Below are 26,515 nucleotides of genomic sequence, written 5' to 3' on the forward strand. Positions count from 1 at the left end.
TGGACACGAGGGAATTGTTGAGCCTAGTAAACGAAGGGAGCATGTGCAAGAGGTTGGCTGTTGCAACATAATGTGGAGGAAGTAGAAAAAAGGGTAATATACATTCCTTCAATGGGAAAACCTGAAAGACTATAAGCGAACAAATAGGCTACAAATGCAAAATTTATTACTTCAGTGGGTAGCCATTAAAAATAAGCGTTTGGAGTTATAAAATAATGCATGACTTCAAACGTATATGAGGGACACTCGGGCTCTTGTAGCACAATGATAGTGTCCCTACCTTTGAGCCCAGTTTCAAGTCCTATCTTTCTCAAAGATATGTCATCACATGTCTGATCAAGTTGATTAAAAATAACAACTAATGGAACAAAAGATAGACTGGATTTAAAGAACTGCAGCCTTTATGGAATTGGTAGGTGAGGTGATGAGAGTGGTGTGTATCGACATGTTCTTGCTAAGCTTGTATACAGGTGCCAGGCTGGCGTTATCATATGATAAATGCAACAAGGAACATATAAAGATTTAAACAGAATGTGCAATGAAAGACTGGTTGAGTTTTACAAGGCCCTCACTGGCATGTTTGCAGACAGGAGGGCATGCCGAATTATCCAAGGTGACCTCACACCCTCTGTGATGTTGTTTAGAAGAGACCTCATCTTATTTGAGGAAAAAGAAGTCAAGGACATGGTGTGAAGCCTAAAAGGATTACCCTGCTCAAGCCTCAAGCTTCAAGCAGGAGAGGGGATAGAGAAGGAATGCTTAGCTCACTGGGATTGCCCACTCTCCCACAGAGACCTGCCCTTATCTGATGCTCCAATCCAGGATAGCCAAGTCCACATGTGCCGCAGACTGACCTAGGGCTGCTTCCCACATGACCAATCGAAGGTAACTCAACTAAACAAAAGTCCAAACCCAGCTCATTCATCCTGGAGGTAAGTCTTAATGAAGTTCTGTCTGGCTCAACAGTGCAAAGGACTGTTAGGGTTTCCTCTTGATCTTCCTCCTGGTCAATGTCCTGAACCTCATCTTCACCCTTGGAGGATTGCTGTAGAAGTTCAATCTTTGATTTTATTCAAGACAGAGATTGACCTATTTTTGAGACTAATAACATTTAGACATATGAAAACAGTGCAGAAAAGTGGCTTTGAGCTGAGTGGTTTGCCATGATCTAATCGAACACTGGGGCAGGCTGAATGACATGTTCCTGTTCCTAGGTTTCTAACGTTGTCCTTCCAATCGTTCTATTTTTCAGTACATAAGTCATTAACTATAGCTATAACTATGACATCTCCCTTACCTTATGGAAAATTGACCAGGTTTGTCCTGTACACAAAAAAGCATGTCAAAACTAATCCAGCCAGTTCCTGCCTCACCTGTCCATTCTTGATCATTAGGTGTCAGTAACAGTCCTACCAAACAATACTTGCTTAGCAACATCCTGCTCACTGACACCAGATTGGTTTCTGCCAGTGCCATTAAGCTCTTATCCTCTTTACACCTTGATTCACTCATGAAAAAAGACCTGATTTTTAGAAATGAGGTAAGACTGACCACCTTTGACATCAAGGTTACAATAACTGACTGTGTCAATGAGAAACCCTAACAAAACTGGAATTAATGGAAATCAGGGGGAAACCTCTCCACTGGTTGGAGTCATACCTAGCACAAAAGAAGATGGTTGTGGTGGTTCGAGTTCAGCCATCTCTGTTCCAAGATATCTCTGCAGGAGTTCCTCAGGGTAATGTCCTAGGCCCAACCATCTGCAGCTCCTTCATCAACGATCTGCCTCCATCATAAGGTCAGAGGTGGGGATGTTGACAGATAATTGCACAATGTTTAGTTCTAATGGCAACTCCATGGATTCTGAAATAGTTCATATCCAAATGTTGTTAGACCTGGACAATTTTGACTTAGGCTGAAAAGTAGCAAGTAACATTTGAGCCACACAAATGCCGAACAGTGACCATCTCTAACAAGAAAGAAACTAACCACCATCCCCCGACATTCAATGGTATTACCATCACTGAATATGGCACTAACAATATCCTGCGAGTTACCACTGACCAGAAACTGAACTGGACTACCCATATAAATAAAGTGGCTACAAGAGCAGTTCAGAAGCAAGGAATACTGCAGTGATTAACTCACCTTCTGATTCACCAAAGCCTATCCTCCATCTACAAGACACATAGCAGGTGAGTGAAGGAATACTCCCCATTTGCCTAGATGAGTAACAAAGCACGATGCCACCCAGGATAGCAGCCCAAGTGATTGGTACCACATGCACAAACATCCACTCCCTCCACCACTCATGTTCAGTAGCAGCAGTGTGCATCATCTACAAGATTCACTGTAGAAATACACCAAGGCTCCTCAGACAGCAAACCCACTACCATCTAAAAGGACCAAGGTAGCAGATACATGGGAGCACTGCCAACTGCAAGTTCCCCTCCAAGCTGCTCATCATCCTGACTTGGAAATATATTGCAGCTCCTTCAGTGGTGTTAGGTCAAAACTCTTGAATTCTCATCTGAATGACATTGTGGCTCAACATATAGCATACGGACTACAATTGTTCAAGAAGGCAGCTCACCACCACCTTCTCAATAGAAAGTAAGGATTGGCAATAATAATAGTTATTTAGCTGGAAGTCTGAAACAAAACGACAAATTGCTGGAGAAACTCAGCAGGTCTGGCCACATCTGCAGAGAGAAACCATAGTTAACATTTCGAGTCCAAGGATCCAGCCAGTGATGCCCACATCCCAAGAAAGAGCAAAAAAAACTTTGCAATTTTACTTCCTAAAATATTCCAAAAGTAGGGAAAACTGGGATTGAGGGGGACTCCTATTGGGAACAAACACACTTGGAAAGAATCAAACACTTGAGTGAGGTGAACACTTGAATAGGTGAGACAGGCATCATATACCATTTAATTTCATTTCCAGATTAATTTGAAGGTGCCACAGTGTCATTACACAAAGGAGCTTCATTGAACTATAGTTCCCTAAGCCCTCCTTGGGGCTGCAGGGTGTGATTTGCCCTGGGCCGCTGCAATCCCTCGGGATAGCTCTGATTGCTGTTTTGTAATCTCTACCAGGTATTGATTATTCCTATTTTAATCTAGATAATCCCAAATATTACTAACCACCGAGTGGACAGAAAGAGCTCCCTGGTCATCCATCATAACCTCAACAGAAGCTGAAAATATACCTTAGAATAACAATATAATTGGTCATTTATAACAGGTCTACTGCTTTTCTGCAAATCTTCCATTGAAAATGCATGAAAATGGGGAGAGTTGAGTATAAAGCACTCTGTATCTCCTGCTTTTAACAAGGAACACAGGGGAGATTTAATACCTATGTAATCCAAGAGTCATGTCTTTAAATTAAAGTTAAATTAAATAAAGATTCACTTAATGCAAAATTAACTTTTCTCAGGAACATTCCGATGTGAAAGTAAGCTCAAGGTTATAAATTTACTGGAATGTAAGGTTACTCAAAATTGTATTTAATACATGGAAATTTCAAGGATAGACTCTTTCTGTGGAATAAGAACAGAAGAAAATCAGGAGTTGGATTCGTAACATGGTAGAATCTGTGGCCTTCTGGCAACAAATGATGAATAAAGCTTTGAAGAAAGTGTTATGGAACTGCTCTTATTATCACAATCAAGTGGAGTTGGTAGTTGCTGGAGAACATAGAACATAGAACATAGAAGAATACAGCGCAGTACAGGCCCTTGGGCCCTCGATGTTGCGCCGATCCAAGCCCACCTAAACTACACTAACCCACTATCCTCCATATACCTATCCAATGCCCTCTTAAATGCCCATAAAGAGGGAGAGTCCACCACTGTTACTGGCAGGGCATTCCATGAACTAACGACTCGCTGAGTGAAGAACCTACCCCTAACATCAGTCCTATATCTACCCCCCCTTAATTTAAAGCTATGCCCCCTTGTAATACCCGACTCAATACGCGGGAAAAGGTTCATACTGTCGACCCTATCTAACCCCCTAATCATCTTGTTCAGCAGAGTTCAGCAGATAGTTGTTATTAATCTATAGTTCTCCAATGGAGCTAGTTGTACAATTTTAATATCAAGTACAATTTTCAAAATTGATAGATCTTTGATCATTTTCAGCTAACTGATTTGGATTAGGAAATTTGTAAGATAAACCTCACAAACTTGTAGTTAAACAGTTGCAAGACAAGTCCTCTCATGGCTCTTTTATATTTCTAGTTACCTCTTCACCTTACTGACCACCCCACCCATACTCATATAAAGGACCATTCAATAACTGTGACAGATGCAAAACGTTTATTCTCAACTTCATTGACAAGTTACATGAGATAACCCTACAGTGAGCCCCTCTGTGACCTTTTTTGTCCCCTCAGATGTGAGAATAATTAGTCTCTGCTGAGCACTTGACTTAACCACTTTCCAATAAGGAATTAGAGGTACAAGTCCTATCATTAACACAGTGCTTAACAGATTAGCATATTCAACCATAGCACACAGTTTATTTTGCTACAGATTGCATCAGAAATGCATATTTCACAGTAATAGATTTACCATCCATCATGTAAAAGCTTTTGCCTGACAATTCGTAGATAAGGTTAAAAAAGCTTAACAATTTTAATTAAACATTTGAAGTGTAAACAAAGTGAAATGATCTTGAAATATTGCATTAAAGAACTCAAATGAGATTTTCAGCAGGCATGCTCTCTCATCAGTGATTCTTCTGTAAAATCAGTAATGATAAATTCTTTAGCACTGCAGCGTAAAGATTAATTGGGGCATCATGAGTGAATCAGACATCAGAAGGAGGTTTCCTTCAAAAGGTGGTACCTGTTCCACTGGGGATTTTAAGATGTCGCTATATACAGCAAGTCATAAAATCCAGCTTTAAAGCCCACTGTTAAGGGGTGGGAGTGGGGCTATTTGACAAGTCCTATCAGGAAATTTTAGCTGCCCACTTTAAGGAAATGTTTCAATGTCGAGACAACAATTTTACATGGACCTCTATATTGTACCACCATTCATTGCTTTCCCTAGCAATACACTGCTAATTGTATGCTTTATCCCTATAAGTACTGCATTGACAAGAATTCTTCAGGCAAGATCTCTTGTTCAGACCCACCACTTACAATGATGACTTTCTATTAAGTCTTTTGCAATAATTAGGGCCCACTGTGTTTGTGTCTTCATCTTAACTCTGGGCATTTTGGTTACTCCTGTCAAATATTAAGCAGATGATCACTGAAAAAACCCTTTTTTGGCTATTTTTGGGACCCATGTAATCCCAGTCTTCCCTTTTAGCTCTGTTCTTTGATATTAGGAGTGAACCTCTTGGTTTTTCTCAGATCTGCCCCATGGCTTCAAAATCTCCCATGCATCTCAGTAACTAAAGCTCAACAGAGTATTCTGTTCAGAGTATACAAAGGTCCCAATACTGCCAAAGTTTGGTAACTTCAGGCAGGGCAGGACACCACTATACCAGGAAGTGATGGACCAAAAAGCCCATCGGGTGACCATAATGCCTGACAGGCACTTGAACGGTCGGGATGTCTCACTGGAAGTGGCACGAGGTGCCCTACACATTGACCACTGGGCAGCATGGTGGCTCAGTGGTTAGCACTGCTGCCTCACAGCACCAGGGACCTAGGTTCAATTCCAGCCTCAGGTGACTGTCTGTGTGGAGTTTGCACATTCTCCCCATTTTTCCTCCGGGTGCTCTGGTTTTCTCCTAAAATCCAAAGATGTGCTGGCCAGGTGAATTGGCCATGCTCAATTGCTCATAGTGTTAGGTTCTTTAGTTAGTGGTAAATATAGGGTAGGGGAATGGGTCTGGATGGGTTACTCTTCAGAAGGGCAGTGTGGACTTGTTGGGCCGAAGGGCCTGTTTCCATTCTGTAGAGAATCTAATCTAATTATGAAGACAAATCGAAAACTCCTGACCAGTATCTTCTATTCTTCACTGGTGCTGGATCACAGTGTTGGAATTGGGCTCTCTAGTAGCACTGCGGGTGTGCTTACAGTGTGCTCAAGAACGAGGCTCATTTCTCCCTTCCCAAAGGCAATTAGGGATTTGCAATGACCTTACCTGTGAAACACATCTGATAAACAAGTACATTTTAGAAATGTTTCTATACTTAGACTGTAGGCTACAATAATAAAAATGATGAAATTCCAAGGGGAGCAACGTGGAGTGATGTATTTTTAGGAGGAAGATTAAGGAGAGAAAGTATGCTAAAAACAGATTAAGTTCAACTTCAGCAGAGATATAAAATGTGCATTGTGATAGTTCATTAGACATCAGTTGTATAGAATGACTGATTTCTCTTAGCATTGGCTTCAGGGTAAAGTAAGTCCTCCAGAATGTAAAATGGGCATTTTTGTACCTTAGCCAAAGTTGAATTCCATGGATAGCAAGTGGCCCTGATATTCTATAGCAATTCTTCCTAAACCATGGATCACTATCCCAAGTCGGAGCACAAGGAAAGATTTTGGGATTTTGAGCTCCAAAGCTGCAATTGCTGCCTGGGAGCTTAGATTAAATGCAAACAATCGAAACTCCCTTCAAACCCTTCGGTTATGTTTTCTATTGGTGGGTATGGACTCATGGACAGCTCTTTGAGGTCTCATTCCAGCTGCATACAGACGCCTGTGAGAAAGTAGGCATTGATTCCCTGTAGATTATCCCGTTACCAACATTGCTGAACTTCTTCCCTCGCCCCCATGTTCATAAACTAAAGCCTCATTGCTCCCATTTGCCAACAGCTGAAGCTTCATTCATCTGCATCCCAAACCCCTGGATAGGAAGCACAATGAGGATTAAAAAGGGGTCACAAACAGAAAATGTTTAGGGAGCACGGGCATCTGTATGATGGTCACACTTTGTGGCCCAGTAGACACAGTAGGGTCAGCCTAATGGAACACAGTGGGCCATTTGGCCCATCAGGTCTGCTTCACCATTCAAGCAGGTCAAAGATGATTCTCTCTTCAATGAAATCTTCCCCAGATGTCAGAAAGTATCCAAAAATCTATCAATTTCGGCCTCAATCTTTCACAGCCCTCTGAGGTAAAAATTTAACACTTTCTGAGTGAAAGAATTCATTCTCATCTCAGTCCAGTTGCTTCAATCTCTCATCAGAAAACAATCCCGTCAACCCAGAGATTAATCTGATGAGCGCCTATTGCCTTCACTCTGTAAGAAGTACATCCTCTGATAAGGATCAGTTAGATAAAGAGATCCACAGTGTAGTACTTGAGATGCAGTGTCACCAAGGCTGTAGCATATCTTGACTCCCACATTCCAGTACATTTGTAGCAATCCCACTATACTCTGAGTTCAATCTCCATTAAAATGATTCAATATTGAACTAACTAACCTCATGCATTGGTACCCCAAATGTTGTATTCTTCCTCTTTAATAGTTGTGCTATTTTCTGAGGTAAAGCTTCCCTTATTTCTTGCAGGTGAGAAACGAGCTCCACATTTATGTTTGTTGCAAGTTCTGATACTTTTATAATTTGAGACGCCATCCTAACTTATCTGTCTATACGCAATGGCAGGAGTTGTGAAAAACAAAGCTGAAGCAAATCTGATTGATCTAATGAGAAATTCTAATTTGAAGTTCAGGTTCAGAGACTCATGGTTTGGGACCAAGAATTGTTGTGCTGACCTGTTCCAGCCTTGTCTAGAATTCATGAAACGAATGCAGTGAGGCTCTTTGTGACAAATTCTTTTCATGAATATGCAGACAGGGTTCAACACTGTGCTGCTTCAAATACTGATGAGCCAATTAAAGCACATCCCAAAGATTCATTACCATTTACAACGTGAGAAAAAACCACAGTGGCATTACTCTTCCTGACAAATGAAATCTCGATATCTGCCACAATGAACCATGAATGAGACTTACTTGTATTCATGGATAGCGAATGATTTAAAACCTGTATACTCCCAACACTCAGTTAATTAAATTTGCTGATGATGAAATGCTAAGACAGGTCATTCGGAAAATGACTAATGATAAGGGATGAGAAGAACTAAATTGTATAATCAAATGGGCAGATTGGAATAGTATGGAGGAGAATATATTGAAGATTCTTCTAAAAGGTGATAGTGACAAAGAAGTTGCTGCTAAATTTAAATTAATTGCATGTTGAAACAAGCATACAGAAGTGAGCAGGTGAAAAGATAAGTGCTCTCTGGGTGCTTTAATAGATTAAATGTTGGCATTGAAAATGCACGTGAAATTCCCACTGTGGAAAACTTGCCAAGTTGTACCTTATCATTTATTGCAAATATAAGTTGCATTTCATTTTGTCAGAGGGAAACATAGGTGAGAAGGCAAGGACTATTATACAGAACATAACCCAGACTGAAATCTATGAAGATGAGATACATCAAGTACGAGCAGTTCGGTAACATCAATCTCTGACTTTGAAAGCCTAGAGATGTAGGAGAAAGGAAATGTTGAAACACAGTAGGATATTGCATAGTGCTAAGATCCTGAGAAACACATGGATAGACTAAGTGATGGTGCAATATGATATTTTAACAATTAGCATGGAAGGAGGAGACAGAAAGTCTACAATGACTCACTTAGACTTTAGAGGAACAAAGAATGCCCAGTATCAGTAAATGTGACCTATAAACTGATCGTTATGAATACACAAACAGCTGGGGCTGAAGTCTCACAGATGGTGATTAGGAAGTCAGCAGGGAGCCTAGTTTTGTGTCATCAGACAGTGTGCAAACCCACCGACTCCCACAGCTACCTGGACTATACCCTCTCCCCACCACTCTTCCTGTAAAAACACTATCCCTTACTCCCAATTCCAGTCCAGAACATCCCAGCTGGCCTGCTTTTTCAAGGACTGCAATGTCCCCTCCCACTTGCTCACCAATGACCTCCAGCTCATCTCCTCCACTTCCTGCACATCCACCCTTGAACCCCACCCTTCTAACCACAACCAGGACAGAATCCCCCTACGTCCTCACTTTCCAACCCACTAACCTCCAGATACAATGCATCATCCACCACCATTTCTGCCACCTACAATGAGACCTCACCACCAGAGATATATTTCCCTCCCCACCCCTATCTGCATTCCGCAGAGATCATTCCCTCCACGACTCCGTCCTTAGGTCCATGCACCCCCCCCAACACCACCATCCTACCCTCCACTCCCATCACCTCGCCTTGCTACTGCAAGAGATGTAAAACCCGTGCCCACACCTCCCCCCTCACCTCCATCCAAGGACCCAAAGGATCCTTCCACATCCGGCAGAGATTTTCCTGCATCTCCAAACACATCATCTACTGAGTACGTTGCTCTCGAGGAACTACTAGGGAGGCAGGACGCTAACTTGTGGAATGTTTCAGAGAACATCTCCAGAACACATGCACCAAACAACCCACCGCCCTGTGGCCAAAAACCCCAACCCCCCCCCCCCCCCCCCCCCCCACTCAGCTAAAGACATGCAAGTCCTAGGGCTCCTTCACCGCCAAATTCTAGCCATCCGATACCTGGGGGATGAACAAATCATCTTCTACCTTGGGACTCTCCAATCACATGGGAGCAATGTTGGTTTCCCCAGTTTCCTGATCTCCCCTCCCCCCACTTTATCCCAGATCCAATCCTCCAACTCGGCACCACCCTCTTGAACTGTCCTACCTGTCCATCTTCCTTCCCACCAACCACTCCACCCTATCACCATCACCTCCCACCTTCACCTACCTATCACATTCTGCCTTCCCCCCAGCCCCATCCCCCTCCTGTTTATCTCTCAGCTTCCTTGGGAACATGCCCCCTCCCCCTCCCACTCCACCCCTCATCCCTGATGAAGAGCCTATCCTTGAAACATCGACTCTCCTGCTCCTTGTACACTGCCTGACCGGCTGTGCTTTTCCAGCGCCACACTTTTTGACTGAGTGTGCTGGCTTGCCAGATGCATCCTATCCATGAGAAACTCTTCCAGAGGCAGGATTAAAGTGGAAGGTTCACCCGTCTGTGAGGGATGTACGGCCATTTGTTACAACCTGGCAAGGAGGGGTGAAAGTACTCCTCCAATCCTTCCACCCTCGTTTGACCATAACTGATTTTTTGCTTTCACATTTGGGGAAGACATGCCTTTTGAATTCTTTAAGTGTAGCACTGTTTAAACTTCTAGACTATGAAGGTTTTCCTCAGATGGGTTTCTTTCGGTTAAGCAAAGAACAAGTTTATTGAAACTACTTTTTCCCCAAAGATAAGAAGATTATAATGCAACGCCATTCATACAGTCACACACATTCATCTGGGACCCCCTCCCCACACACAATTACCATTCACAGGGTAAAAGGCTAGGCTTACAAGCAGTTTACAGTCCAAGAAAGTTAAAATAAGATTTGTTATACTTTGGCTAGTCTTGACGTGACAAGTTAAATGTTGCAGTCATTTAGTTCATTTCTTTATCTGGATGTGATTTTATTGATTTTATTGAATGCAGACTTGGTTCATAGTCTGCATTCTCCTAGGTTGAACACCCTTCTTGAACTAAGCACACCACATCCCAAGAGATAAAGCAATAGAGATAAATAAAGATAGCTTCTCAGCCTGTTTTCAGCACAATATTATCTTAGTCAGTCTCCCACTTGGTAATGAACTCTTTAACTACCCTGTCCACTCTAGAGAGATTCCATTAGTTCATGTCATTAGCAGTTATTGCTTCAAAACAGATAATTGCATTTTATTGTTTCATCGCAGAAACATTTGAAAAGTTTCAGGGAGTTAAGAATCGGGAGGAGATGGGGTCTTTCATACCCCCTGAGGATATGACTGGTTTAATCCCACTCAGCGGAACATGGAATTATATAATTTGCAATGTCTCTGTTAAATCAAAGGCCCTTTTTTTTTATGAATCTGACCAGGAAAAGGAAAATTATAAGTTGTATTTTCAAGTCAAAAACACTTCTCATAATGCAATTAAAATAAATACAAGGACCTTTTGGGCCAATAATCAGGGGCCAGTTTCCAGTCCCATAAATGTTAGGAGAAGAGCTGCTTCCCAGAGGCATGCTATTGGTGGAATACTTTGAGGACTTGGCCTAGCCTCAGCTCTGGCGATAGGCTGCCTTGTGATGGGGTCACCTCTGCAATAGTGACCCATCAGCTAAGATCATTTATTCATGCAACATTTTCAAAACTGCCAAGAAGACATATCACAATGGAGGTGCTTTTTTTTTCTCTCTCTCTCTCTTAACCTACAGGCTGCACTTTCTTCAGAGCTGGTGGTCAAGCTATTGGTCCTCCCACAATCCTGAACCAAATGCTTTGAAAAGAGTGCTGAATTTATTTACAAGAATGGCTGCCAGAATGAGAAACTTCATTTACGAGGATAGATTGAAGAAATTGGGACTGTTCTCCTTGGAGAGAAGAAGGCTGAGAGGGGATCTGATAGAGATTTTCAAAATTATGACTGGGCTGGATGATGTAGATAGGGAGAAGCTGCTCCCATTCTTATAAGTAACAAGAACAAGAGGGTATAGATTCAAAATTATTACCAAAATCAGATGTGAGTAAAAGAATTTTCACTCATCAAGTCATTTAGGATATAAAATGCGCCCTCTGGAAGTGTGGTGAAGATAGGTTCAGTTGATGCATTCAAGAGGGCATTAGATGATCACTTGGATAAAACTCGTGTAAAGGCAAATTGGTCATAGGCTTACCAGACTGTAGGGCTGCTCTATCATTAGAGAGAGACAATTGGTGGTGGTTTAACCTGAGGATTGCCATGCCTCAGGTGAGGGGAGAGGTTGAGAAAGTGAGTCCTTCATGTTAATCTAAGACGGTGTGGAAATTGGCATCATTCTGTATTGAGGTAAAAACAATGACTGCAGATGCTGGAAACCAGATTCTGGATTGGTGGTGCTGGAAGAGCACAGCAGTTCAGGCAGCATCCGAGGAACTTCGAAATCGACGTTTCGGGCAAAAGCCCTTCATCAGGAATAAAGAAGAGCTTTTGCCCGAAATGTTGATTTCGAAGTTCCTTGGATGCTGCCTGAACTGCTGTGCTCTTCAGGACCACTAATCCAGAATCATTCTGCATTGCAAGCCAGCTGTCCAGCTAATCAACTCCCTAAAAAATAAAAAATAATAACAGAATGGGGAAAAAGCAGAAGATTGGCACCAGGTAATGATGCTTGTTTGAAGAGCTGGTACAGGCATGATGGATCAAATAGCCTCCAACTGCACTGTAACAGTACTGTGATTGGCTGGTTAGCAAATACTCTGACTACGAATAGCCAGTTCAGGCACAATCACTATTTAGTGCCTTTTCCCTGCTCTGTTCAATGTTTGATTGTGCTGTCTGTGTGTTCTCTGTGCTATTAGTCAAAGATGTTGGTGTTATTTATTGCAAGGAAAGAGAAAGTGAAAGCAAGCTGGAAGTTTGTGGCTGAGACATTTAAAAGCTTTCTGCATAAAGTTGTGTTCACACATCAAACCCTTTGTGTGCCTTTTCCAAGGCACAAAACATAGTGACTGGTGAAGCAGGTTGACCATCACTTATTTATCAGCTCCAACACTTTTTTTCTTTCTTAACCAGAAGAGCACCTTTGCCATGGGATCAGTTGGTTTTGGGATTCAAATCTATTTTTTCACTTTGGGTATTGAAAACATCAAGGTGGCAGTGACCTGCAAGAAAGCAGTCCTCATCCATTGCCATGGGGCAATTTGAACTACTCAGTGAAGGCACAATGCTAAGTACGCTTGAAAAATACATTGGGCTATGTAGTACTCAATGTTTACATGTTCCCCATATGAGATGCCAAGGAAAATGTGAGCTCATAAAACAGTACATGTCGGTGTTGCAGCAATTGACTTCCATGCAGTGATTTGGCAGACTAATTTGTGAAAACTGATTGGGGAAAGTACAATTCCAGGAATTAGTGAGTGCCCACATTTGGAGGATGATGATTTAACCTTGGAAAGAGCCATGACTTTGGCTGTCCAAATCAAATCCATCATGTTTGATTTGAAGAGGCTCCACAGAAATGCACCCTCATCACAGACACAGTTTTCCTGATCACACTTTCCCCATCACGGAATGCTAAAAATATGCCCAAACTGTGGAGGCACCCATCAATTCCTGACAACATTTCCAGCTTGAGGAAAAAAAATGTATAATTCATGATTAATGATGAATTGCTTTGTAAAGTGCATGTGCGGTTATCAGAGAAGAAGCCTTCCTCAGTTCAACACATGGAAGAGTCTGTTCCCAACAATGAAATGCAGCATGTGCAAAGTCTCACTGATGATAAAGTACCAAGTCATTTTAAGGATTGCTCAGTCATGTGCATCTCAGTGTCAATCCTCATTGATATCAGACAATAAATATCTATATTGTGTGACAAATTCTACCATTATTATCTTTGCAGCATTTTCTCACCCAAGTGATAGACACTTTTCACACTACATTGATTTGATTATTCCAGTTTGGAGATTTCAGTTCCAGTGAGCTACAAACATGTCAACCCACAAAAGTTTACATTCCACATAGCCAAAGAAGAGATTGACCCTGTTTGATAAGCTTGGCTTCAAACTTGAAGACCCCAGAGCCTATATTAGTATGGACAATGATAGTGACAGTGTTAACAATATCCTTACTTATTTGCAAGGTTTAGGGACACAAAAGCAAATTGTCATCCTTCTCATGTTGATATGTCAGTTCTGCCAATTTTCAAATATTTGACATGGTTGCCATTTGCAATCCATGCCAAAGTGTCAAGGAGCTGAAACAACTTGAAGCAAATTAACACACTCCCATGAATATTGAATCTATTCATTACAAAGCATAAAAATGGTGACTATGCATTGACCTTAAAATGGTAAACAAAACAATCATACCAGACAAGTAGGAGAAAGTAAGGACTGCAGATGCTGGAGATCAACGTCGAGAGTGTGTTGTTGGAAAAGCACAGCAGATCAGGCAGTGTCCAACGAACAGGAGAATTGACATTTCGGGCATAAGCTCTTCATCAGGAATGAAGGGCTTACGCCTGAAACGTCAATTCTCCTGCTCCTTGGATACTACATGAACTGCTGTGCTTTTCCAGCACCACACTCTTGATACAGACAAGTATCCACTTTCTGTAATCTAATAGCTATGGGAATTTCATGATCCTCCAGTCTTCATGAAATATGCATGTGACAGAACTGCCACTAGCAGAGCAATAGTCAATATGTGGCAACTTTGGTTACCCTGAAGGTGTGTTTCAGAATGCCTAATAGATTAAGTTCAGCACCTAATGCATTCCAAAAGATCATTTCTTCAGCCTTGTCAGACATTGATGATGCGATCAATTTACTCGGCAATGTCGCTATTCATGGAAGGGACAATGTTGAACGTGATCAGTTGTTGTTAGTGATGCTCACTTGAATTGAACAACACAATTTTTGACATCAGCAAGTACAATTGCATATTTGTGGCACATGTGGTTCACTTTCTAAGGTATAGTGATAGCACCTGGAGTAAAGTCTACTCACAATGTCAAAGCCATTCATGCTCTTCTGATCTCATCTAACTTACAAGGGTGTGCATTGTTCCTTGGAACTGCCAACTTTTACCATACCTTTGTTCCTAATCTTACAGAGATTTCAGAATTTCTTTGAAAGCTAGTACTCAAAGATGCACAATGGGAACAAACAATCAGTATTGGGTCCACTTTTGTTTGTCATTGATGTAAATGATTTGGATGAGAATATAGAAGGCATGATTAGTAAGTTTGTGAATGACAACAAAATTGGTGGTATAGTGGACCATGACGAAAGGTACCTAAGCTTACAAAGAGATCTTGATCATTTGGGTCATGGGCTATGGAGTGGCGGATGGAGTTTATTTTAGATAAATGCGAGGTATTGCATTTTGGTAAAACAAGCAAGGGCAGGAGTTGTATAATGAATGGAAAGGCCTAGTTGTAGAACAGTGAGACCTAAGACTTCAAGTACATAATTCTTTGAAATTTACGTCTCAGGTAGACAGGGTAGACAGCAGTTTTCACACAATGCGTAGTGGGAATTTGACACTCTGTCATTCCTGAACAGGTTGTAGGAGTTAGGATAATTGACATTTTCAAAACTGAGTGTAAAGAATTTTTGTTAGGCATGTGTAACTGACGTGCATGCATGGATGTGGCAATGTTGTACAGATAAGCCATGATCTAATTGAAAGGTGGATCAAGTTTGGGGGACAGATTAGTCTGCACCTATTCCTACCTTCCATCCCCTGATTTATGATTTGACAACAATATTAACACATGCCCATTTCTGTCGGAGCCCTTGCTTATCCATGGAAAAGTACTTGGATCATGAATGATCATTTTATGCCCCATTTATTTTCCAGAGCTGCTTCAAAGAAAAACAATTCCTTAGTAGTTTGGAACTCCTCTTCCCATGAAATATAACCTATTTATATTGCAGGACAGAAGTTGTCATATCTGTAGCAATAGAGAAACATCTGGATTCATAACATTTTGAAGATACTATCAGTTAGTTGTGATTGTTACCTTGGCAGTGCCCTCTTTAAACCCTGAAATATTGTGGGGGCACCAGCACTTGCTTTGACCCACTTTCTTTCTTTCTCTTTTGCTTCATTGAGCATAGACCTTTGAGTATAGGAGTTGGGACGTCATATTGAAGTTCTACAGGATGTTGGTAAGGCCTCTTTTGGAGTACTGCATACAGTTCTGATCGCTCTGTTATAGGAAGGACATTATTAAATTGGAGAGAGTCAGAAAAGATTTACTAGGATGTTGCCAGGAATGGAAGGTTTGAGTTATAAAAGGAGGCTGGAAAGGTTGAAGGGTGACCTTATAGGGGTTTATAAAAACATGAGGGGCATAGACAAGGTGAATAGCAAGGATCTTTTCCCCAGGTTGGGGGGAAACTAGGGGGCATATTTTTAAGAAGAGTGGAAAATGTTTTATAAAGGGTTAAGTTTTTTTACACAGAGTGTGGTTCATGTATGGAATGAACTGCCAGAGGAAGTGGTGGATGTCAGTACAGTTAAAAAAAATTAAATGACATTTAGAAAAGTACATGAATAGGCAAGGTTGGAAGGATATAGCAGGCAAGTGGGACTAGTTTAGTTTGGGAACATGGTCACAGACTAGTTGGACTGAAGGGTCTGTTTCCATGCTGTATGGTTATGTGACTCTATGACTCTATATTAAATAAGAAAACAACATCTCAGCCAATTTCAACTCATTCGGAAATGGATGGATATGTGATAGGATCTGTATCCAACCTTATTATTACCAGTGCTTTTTACCAATTGGATATGCATCATGCCTGTTAATTTGAACTGAATACAATTCTCTGCTGGGGAACAGGAAGTACTAGCTTAAATCTATACCAGTGACTATTGGCACATGTAACAGGAAGTTCTCTCTCTGCACTGATCACTAAGCACTGAATGAAATATTAGTCATGTCAGGATCTAATCATTGAGCTTTACGCTTCTGTAGAAAGTCAGATCATCTTCGTCAGCACAACTTCAAGGTTGAGTATGACTGAGTAGCTGATTTATTTGAGCTCAGCATTATTACAGACCATGTTAATAATAATGAAGCAACTTGGAGACCACATGATTGTGGCAATTTCACATGTGACCACAAATCTTATTTCACAAGAGGAGTCTGTAAATGTAAGAAAGTAAATCTGTACCTGCATCTAAAAGCTGAGTGGCCTCGTAACTAAGAGGATGAACTGGCCCTGCAATACAAACTATAAAATGAATTTGCATTGTTTGATAATAACTCTGTTACATAATGAACATGAGTGGTTATCCCAAGAGCACTAAAGCAGCATGGTATATGTGAGAACTTAGGAGTACATGAAATAGGACCAGAATTGGGATGTTCTAATCCCTAAAGCCTACTCCACCTTTCAATAAGATCATTGTTGATTCAATTATGGCACCTTGTCCATTAAGGACATTTGTGGGTTGTAAGATGAAGCTAATGATCCTCTATTAAGTCCAGTGGTCAGTTATATAATGCTGCATAGAAGATTTCATTAGAAACTGCACAAGAGTCATGAAAAATCTATTAAGCCATAACCCTCACATCTGTAATAAACTCCATGGTGAATAAAATCATTGTCACGTTGGTACTGTTGCCCTCAGAGATCGAGGAAGAAAGTGGCTTCTGGGCCTTCAGGCCATTTCCCTGTGGAGGTGGCAAACATGCCGGTGGTAGACACAAGAGAGAGGTGTCATGGCCAATGGTTAGAAGTGGCACACAAGGTGCAACATCTTCCCTAAAGGGCATTAGTGAACCAAATGGGCTTGCACAATAATTAGCAGTGGTTACAAAGTTGTCATAATGCTAGTTTTCAACTCCAGATTTTTATTGATTCATTTTTCAGCTTCTGCCATGAATGGATACAGACCCATGTCCCCAGACCCTTAACCTGGTGTTGTGGATTGCTAATCCAATTGCAGTAGCACTATATGATCTCCTCCCCTAACATATATGGTTACAAAGAAAAAGAAAATGGAAGCATGCTGGATGCTTGAGGCTGGAGCATTTTAAAAGCATTTGTAAAGAAAATGCTGTTCACACAAGTGAAAAAGTAGCAAAATTAGAAATGAAATCCTTGTTTTGAGGTAGTTTTAATTTGACAATTATTGCATAGCTTTGTCACAAAAAATATGCTACAAACATTTAAAGGAAAAAAACAAAATCCTGACAGTTGGCAAGAAGAAAACGGAGGCTGCCATAAAACGCACAAGTGGTCAACTCCTCTGCATCAGAGAGATAATTTACCATCTTGCATTTGATATTTTTCTCATTCGTTCCGATAAAAGCTGATAGCAGAAGAAATGACCTTCCTTATCAGATTTTAAGTGATCGCTGTACATGTTCTGGTTTCTTCACATCAAAACATTTGCAACAAGTTTCTGATTTTAGAAGAATGATAGATAATGAACAAAAGAACATTCAAAAACAAAGAAAGAAAGAAAGAACTGAACCTGTCATTGTCGATGTGTGGAAATTCTCAGCTTTCCTAATACTTGAAATACATATATAAAATAAATGTAGGAAAATAGGCATTGTACTTGAATGAATGAATGATGATTTATTGTCACATATATCTGAAAGATACAGTGAAAATGTTTTATTGCCATAACCCGGTACCTTGTTTCATTACAATAAGAATAAAAAGAAATTACTATATATTGGGGTGTCAAGCACAACTTCCAGGCTTCTGCAAGGTCTCCGCAAGGTATTCCCGTCCTCAAGGAGTCCCACTCTGAAAACAGAAAAGACGATGTCAATGCCCTAGAAGTCCCCAGCTCCGCTGCCGCTGCCACTTCACTGACAGTGGCAAGAGTTCAGGTTCCAAGCCTATCTCTGCCAGGCACTGCCATCACCAAGAGAGCAGACTTTGGACCTATCATGGTCATGAGTCCCTGCTCCAGGTACTGCCACCACCAAGAGTCCAGGCTCCGGGCCTAACATCACCAGGAGTCCTCATCTTGGCACCGTCAGTGCCCAGAGTCCAGGCTCTGGGTCTACCACTACCAGTGTGAAGGACCAGACCAAACCCCCTCAAAATATTTTAAGAAGATAGCCTAGCCCCTTATGCTTTCTTATTTTAATGGTAAATGTAAGGCATTGCATTCCAGATGGATTAGTCAAATTACTAGTCAAACTGCATGGATAGCTCAGTTGGTAGAGCATCAGCCTATTGGGCTGCACGGTGGTACAGTGGTTAGGACTACTGCCTCACAGCGCCAGAGACCCGGGTTTAATTCCCGCCAGGCAACTGTCTGTGTGGAGTTTGCACATTCTCCCTGTGTCTGCGTGGGTTTCCTCCGGGTGCTCCGGTTTCCTCCCACAGTCCAAAAATGTACAGGTTAGGTGAACTGGCCATGCTAAATTGCCCGTAGTGTAAGGTGAAGGGGTTAATGTAGGGGAATGGGCCTGGGTGGGTTGCTCTTCGGAGGGTCGGTGTTGACTTGTTGGGCCAAAGGGCCTGTTTCCACACTGGGTTAGAAAGGATTTTAACCCAGTGACCATATCGCAGTAGTGATATAGTTTCAAGTCAGGAAATTGTATGGCTTGGGGGAGAACTGGGAGTGGCTTACTGTATATGCCTGCCTTTGTCCATCATGCTGAAGGCATCACAGATTTGGAAGGTGCTGTGAAAGGAAATTTATCTGAGTAATAAGAACTCTGAAACCAAAGATTGAAGAAATCCCATTGCTCATTTCAACCTATGTTTCTTTATCCCAGTATTTTCTGATATGAAACACCATGGAATATCACCAGGAGGATCTGCTGAGCTCAGCACTCTTAATTTATCTGTTTTTATCTTTGTTGATCTGACCCCCCTGCAGCTCACTGATGCTTTAGGTAATGACAGTTTTTAAATGCCAATGAATAAAACATTTCAATGATTCCCCTGTCTGCACCAAACTCCCTAGGCTGACGTTTGGAACAGAGATATTGCTGCATTTTTATGACCCCCATATTCAGTTTTGCACTCTATTTTAGATTTGAGTTAATATGTGTCCCCTGGTACTTCAGCAAGTCAGTGATGTCAGCTCCTTTTCATTTTACACTTCTGGGATTAATACATTTGTATTTATGTTCTTTCTTTGTTAATTTAAGACCTCTGCTTAAGTCTTTCTTTCTCACAATATAATTCCTTCATTTTGCCAAGGTATGTGCAATTGCTGAACAATGTAGTAGACCAATTATTCCAACACTAGTGCTGCTCCTAGAAGTATGGGCAAGGGCAGTTACTATCTGCTCTTGCAATGGATAGTCAGTTATTTTGAAATCTTGTATGAGCTTCCTCTTCCAAACATTAATATCCTTGTTAACACTTCTAAATCATGGGGCTCCTTAAATACCTCCCTCACATTTCCTCCGTCCTATGATCATACAATCTTTTAAAACCCAATCCACATCAATCAATCTATACTTGCTCATCTACGTACTCTCCTTTATTCTTTGCAAGCTTGATGCTCACTTTCAATTTCAGCCTGGCACGGTGTCTACTTTTCTCATGGTGAACAATATTGGTTGAGGGTAAATCTTATTTCTCTAGAGAAAAGCAACAGGTTTTTTTTCCCCATTGTCAGCTTCCATTAGAAAATATCATACAGGCTGTTGTATATACTGGCAGTGTCCCTACCTCTGTGTCAGGAAGCCTGGGTTGAAGTCCCACCTACTCCAAAGGTATGTTATAACATCTCTGAACAGGTTGATGAGAAAAACATGTTAAATAAAACAAAATAGAAAATGCAGGTTGTTGAGTATACTAGTGGATGTGGATAAATGTATGGTTATCCACTTTGGTGGCAAGAACAGGAAGGCAGATTACTACCTAAATGGAATCAATTTAGGTAAAGGGGCAGTACAAAGGGATCGGGGTGTTCTTGTACACTAGTCAATGAAGGTAAGCATGCAGGTACAGCAGGTAGTGAAGAAGGCTAATGGCATGCTGGCCTTCATAACAAGAGGGATTGAGTATAGAGCAAAGAGGTTCTTCTGCAGCTGTACAGGGCCCTGGTGAGACCACACCTGGAGTACTGTGTGCAGTTCTGGTCTCCAAATTTGAGGAAAGACATTCTGGCTATTGAGGGAGTGCAACGTAGGTTCACGAGGTCAATTCCTGGAATGGCGGGACTACCTTACGCTGAAAGACTGGAGCGACTGGGCTTGTATACCCTTGAGTTTAGAAGACTGAGAGGGGATCTGATTGAGACATATAAGATTATTAAAGGATTGGACACTCTGGAGGCAGGAAACATGTTTCCGCTGATGGGTGAGTGCCGAACCAGAGGACACAGCTTAAAAATACGGGGTAGACCATTTAGGACAGAGATGAGGAGAAACTTCTTCACCCAGAGAGTGGTGGCTGTGTGGAATGCTCTGCCCCAGAGGGCAGTGGAGGCCCAGTCTCTGGATTCATTTAAGAAAGAATTGGATAGAGCTCTCAAGGATAGTGGAATCAAGGGTTATGGAGATAAGGCAGGAACAGGATACTAATTAAGGATGATCAGCCATGATCATATTGAATGGTGGTGCAGGCTTGAAGGGCAGAATGGCCTACTCCTGCACCTATTGTCTATCATCTATTGTCTAGTGTCTCTGAAGAGGTTGATTAGAAAATATCTTTCTAGTCACACAGCTGAGTTTAGAAGCTGAGCAGACCAATGCTTTTTCCTTCCTTTGCATTCATCATAATTGTGTTATTTTGGTTCATTTGAATGACTTAAACCCAGATGTCCTGACACAGGCACAGGGACACGACCAGTATGCACAACAGCCTGCATGATACTCTAATTGTCTATTTGATATAGACAACACTACTCCACTGCTTTTTCCATTTCTCACTGATTTCTCCATCCATTTTGTTTTAAAAATTCCCATTTTTTGCAATCAATACAACACCATTATTTTTGGGGTTTTTTTTTATTTATTGAGTTAGAAACTGGCCCAGGTCGGTTAAGCATGAAATCAGTTACCAATTTTTTTGATAATGGATTTATTGACAACATGCAACATCTGCTGTCTTCCTACCAACCCAACAGTTCAGCATCTCTTTTTCTAAGGATTCTAAGTAATTATTTAATTATTTAATGCCTTTACTTCTGCATTTTAACAACGCAATTCACATTTTCAGCATGGTAAAGGTAGGAATGTGTTGATAATCAAACCCCACTACTCGTTGCATCATTGGTGTAAATATGTTAATTCAATTACCAAAACGGCCAATTGCTCCTCCTTAGCACCACTATAAAATATAAAAGAAATGACTGCCAGATTTCTTTAATGAACTCAAAGTAATCTATTTATTATGAACAAGACTTACTCTTAAAACAGGCGTCAAACACTGATCAACATCCAAGCTATGATCTAAAATTTAAAGTACATTTCCTTAATCCCACATACAGACACCCTCACACAACATGAAGTCTCTGCAGAGATTTTTTTTCATAAATGGCAAAGGGCAAATAAGAAACAATCCCACTGGGGCAAGGGTCGAGGGACAAAGGATAAAATGCAATGATTTGTCACATTCGCAGAATTTTCAGTCGATAAAGCTGAATCTGTTGATAATTAATGATAGATGTTCATTTTTGATTCTACCCAACTTGGGTTCAACTTTCTAAGAATTTGACATAGGGCTTTGCCACGTAGACAGAAGTATTGCTGATTTGAAAATCTAACAGGAACATTTACCAAGAAACAGGATTTCAGGAGAGGATTCACAGCTTCAAGGATGTCATCCTCTGATAGCTGGGTCTGCAGAACAAAACTTTAAGTCCAGAAAGGGTGCCTAGTCAATCATTAGCATAGGGGCAGCTATGCATCTCAAAACTGTGTTTTTTAATAATTAATAAATCCCATCTCTTATCTCCTTAAAATCTTTGCTTAGCCATTTCTCAAGTCACTTGATTTCCAGTGTCACAAAGCTGGTCCTTTTCTCATAGCTGTTCTTTTGTCTCAAAGTTACTGTGTCCTTGATTTTTTCAGAAGGGTCGTAAAACAGTCCCGGCTCCAAAACAGCTGAGTTGGTGCAGAGATGAATGGTTTATTGAAGCCCTTTTTGTTTATTCTGAAACAGATGATACCTCAGGCCAAAGGCCTTCATGTTTTAAAAAGAACTTGTATAATGAAAGGGGAATGGCCAGTCCTGGCAGCTGAGGTTTTTTGGTTGATAAAATCCCTGGAAACAGGTCCTTCAGCGCAGCAAGCCCCTCCTTAAAGTAACCCACCCAGACCCATTCCCCATTATCCTATATCTACCTCTGACTAAGGCACCTAACCTACACATCCCAGAACACTATGGGCAATTTAGCATGGCCAATTCACCTAACCTGTACATCTTTGGACTGTGGGAGGAAACCCACGCTAGACATGGAGAGAATGTGCAAACTCCAAACAGACAGTCACCGGAGGCTAGAATCGAACCCGGGTCTCTGGCACTGTGAGGCAGCAGTGCTAACTACTGAGCCAACGTGCCTTCATTCAGTAGTTGTGTGTGTGAATAAAGGTCGGGTACTCTCTCTCCTTCTGCCCTTCTGATTTCGAACTGTGAGTTGCCTGTGCCATCTTTTGCTGTTGGTGCTAAAGGATGTGTGTGTTTTTGGAACAGCATCATTAAGTCGGGTTTGGATAGGATAGGTTATCAGGTATTCTATTTTCTATTCTTTGTGTTTCATATTTTGGAAATAAATTTTGTTTGTTAAAACTTAGCAGTCAATCCAGTGAATTTGCACTGGGAATATCCACTATACACCAAGCTAAACAAATAGCAAAGTTACAGTCTGGCCTGTCTGCTGAAAGGGGCCTGGCCTAGTCCATAAAAAATAGTCTTACGGAACACATTAAACTGTTGATGGCAGTCTCTCAGAAATCACATGGTAAAACATTATTACATGCCCAAATAGTCCAAATTCTTCTCAATTTTTCCAGAAAATTTTAAATATAAATTATTTTTTAAAAAAAACAATAACATAGACAACCCATGACAAAGTAATGAACTCTAATGTTTTGGATCCTTTGCATCCTCCTCACTAAGGTAGCTATTTACACTGCTCACCCTCCCATCTTTTTTTGAGCAGAAAGGTGAACAATTTATGCTGTTTATTTATCACAAAATATTCCAACTTTTTTGAGTTGATTTGATTTATTATTGTCACATATACCTATATACAGTGAAAAGTTTTGTTTTGCGTGCAGTACAGGCAGATCATACTTAATGCATAAGGGTAATAGAACACTGAGGAATACAATGTTACAGCTGCAGAGAAGGTGCACAAACAGCACTGTCAATATTACATTTGAAGTTTGAAAGGTCCGTTCAGAAGTCTAATAAAAGTAGGGAAGAAGCTGTTCTTGAATCTGTTGGTTCATGTGTGTCTAGCTTGGACTGAATTACTGGTAAAGATGCATTTATTTTCACATGTGAATTAGAATGACACCTATGATTAACCCTATCTATACCCGTCATGATTTTATAAACCTCAACAAGGTCACCTCTCAACCTCCTCCTTTCATATGTGAAAATAAATCCATCTTTAACAGTAATTAAATCCAAGCTAAAATTCACTTTGAGATATTGAGGTGAACCTGAACTGATATTGGTGCAATGAGCTTCCAGTTTCAGATTTTCATGTGAACCAAAGGCTAGTATGCCCCTGAGTACAATTTTATAAAGATGCCTATGACTGAGGCCAAGATGTATGTTGGTGGATGCCTGTTAATTTGCTTTATTGGTCATACCATGGTCAACAAACTGGTTTATAAAATTGGCTTTTTAATTTTGTTCTATTCTGAGAAACTATGTTTTCTTGTTAGGTTTATTTGCATGACCTAGATGAAGTAGGTACAGTGTATAATTTGTATTGCATCCTTCATTGTTTTATTTTGAAGGTAAATCCCACCATCCAGAGTGTTTGCTTGGGAGAGAATAATGTGATTGAGGAGGAGTTAAAAGCAAACGGCAATGTCACTGAGTGGGCAGGAGGTGGAGGAGGAGGTGGAGGAGCCACATTTATCTTTAAGGTGTGTATTTATAATGGCTTGATTTTTTTTTTAAAAAGGCATCCATCATTTTAACAATTAACTTTACACATTTATCAAAATGATCAAAAATTACAGGTATGTATAGCTTGGAAAGAGACTATTCAGCCCATTAAGTCAGTGCCAGTGAGAGTAGCAACCCAGCCCAAACCTGTTTTCCAGCATCGGTAATGTATGTTACTGCACTTCCTCTACATATCCAAGTTCAAAATCCCAATTATTGAACAGCCTTAAATGATACATTATTTTTAATGCTGCATTATATTTCATGCCAGGTTCTGCAAATATTAGAGAATAATGACAAATGTTTCCACTCGTCTCAGACAGGGAACATGTTTGACTCAGCATTTGGGCTAAGTTATGTAACTCCAGTTGTCTTAATCAGGAAACAGGAGAATCACAGAAGCTAGCGTGTAAGAGTGGAGCAAATGCTAGAGAATTAGAATGCCTGGCACAGATCCATATTGTCAGAACTGTGGCACATTACTGCTGAGTTTACTGCTGAGACTCGTTAGATAAGCCTAAAGTGTTCTTCCTGATAAGAAGTGTTATTACAATTGATTTAAATGAAGCTATTACAGTTTTCAGATCTTCAGTTGATATTTTCATGGGCTTAGTGTAAGTGATCACTCCTACTTCCCCTACACTCCAGAAACACCTTCTACCACCATTATCAAGTTATACAATATAATGACACAAGGACAGTAATAATTAGATCCTTCCATGCTTGAACTGGATAAGACCATACATCATAAGACATAGGAGCACAAATTGGCCAATTGAGTCTTCTCAGCAACTCATGGCTAATCCGATGATCCTCAGTTCCATTTCCTGCCTTTTCCTCAAAGCATTTGATCCGCTTACTAAAGAAAAATCTGTCTATCTCACCTGGGATGTTTTAACACTCAGTCTTCACAGCCATCTACTATAAAGAACACAACAGATCCACCAGCCTCTGAGAGAAGGAACTCCTACTCATCTCTAATAGATTTTAATGGCTGACCCCTTACTCTGAAATTGTGCCATCTGGTCCAGCACTCTCCCAAAAGCAATGATTGTCTCAAGCTCGCTAAGAATCATTTTTTGTTTCAATAAGGTCTCCTCTCATTCTTCTAAAACTCCAGTGAGTACAAGGCCAACCTACTGAACCACTTAGAGTCATAGAGCATGGAACGAGACCCTTCTGTTCAAACAGTCCATGCCAAACATAATCCCATATTAAACTAGTCCCACCTGCCTGTTCCTGGCCCAGATCCCTCCAAACCTTTCCTATTCATGTACTTATCCCGATGACTTTTAAACATTCTGATTTTACCCACATATACCACCTCCTCAGAAAGATCTTTCCATACACAAACAACCTCTTCAATAAGCAAAAACCATCCACACCCAGAATCAGTGAACTTCTCTGAATTGCCTTCAAAGCTAGTCGATCTTTCCTTAGATAAGGGTCCAAAATTGTCTGTAGTATTCTAGCTTTGGTCTGACTTGTACAGATTTAGCGAGAATTCTTCATGTTTATATTCCATTCACTTTGAAATAAAGGCACCGTCCTGTTTGTCTTTCTTATTACACACTGAACATGCTTTTTGTGATTTATGCATGAGGACCCCAAATCTCTCCATGCTGCAGCTTTCTGCAGGCTTTCTCTATTTAAATAATATTCACCTCTTCTACACTTCCTGCTGAGGTGCATAATCTTGCATTCTTCTGCGATATATTTCATCTGCGAAGTTTTTGACTACTCACTTAACCTGCCTATATCCCTCCGAAGTTTCTTTGTTGCCAGTTGCCTTCCTCCTTATGTTTTATCATCCTCAAACTTGGCAATAGTACATTCCCTTCTGTAATCCAAGTTAGTAATGTATAATAGCGATCCCAACTAATGTTATACCAGGATAAGTTAGAT

The 26,515-nt window shown here is 40.8% G+C and overlaps 1 protein-coding gene and 1 long non-coding RNA gene across 3 annotated transcripts in view; one reads left to right on the forward strand and one right to left on the reverse strand.

The window, feature by feature from the left end:
• The window catches only part of LOC122552709 (ALK tyrosine kinase receptor-like), a 1,052,914-nt gene that overhangs the window by 901,114 nt on the left and 125,285 nt on the right, over nt 1-26,515 (forward strand). For both annotated transcript variants that reach the window (XM_043695597.1, XM_043695598.1), the window contains one exon: nt 24,457-24,588. In XM_043695597.1, coding sequence (XP_043551532.1) covers nt 24,457-24,588 — 132 coding nt within the window. The remainder of the gene's footprint in view (nt 1-24,456; nt 24,589-26,515) is intronic.
• Nucleotides 18,195-26,515, reverse strand: part of LOC122552712 — a 31,765-nt gene continuing 23,444 nt past the window's right edge. The window contains exon 3 of the long non-coding RNA XR_006312457.1: nt 18,195-18,313. This is a non-coding gene — a long non-coding RNA (uncharacterized LOC122552712). The remainder of the gene's footprint in view (nt 18,314-26,515) is intronic.

Source organism: Chiloscyllium plagiosum, chromosome 9, assembly GCF_004010195.1.
Source record: "Chiloscyllium plagiosum isolate BGI_BamShark_2017 chromosome 9, ASM401019v2, whole genome shotgun sequence".
NCBI classification, from domain to species: domain Eukaryota; kingdom Metazoa; phylum Chordata; class Chondrichthyes; order Orectolobiformes; family Hemiscylliidae; genus Chiloscyllium; species Chiloscyllium plagiosum.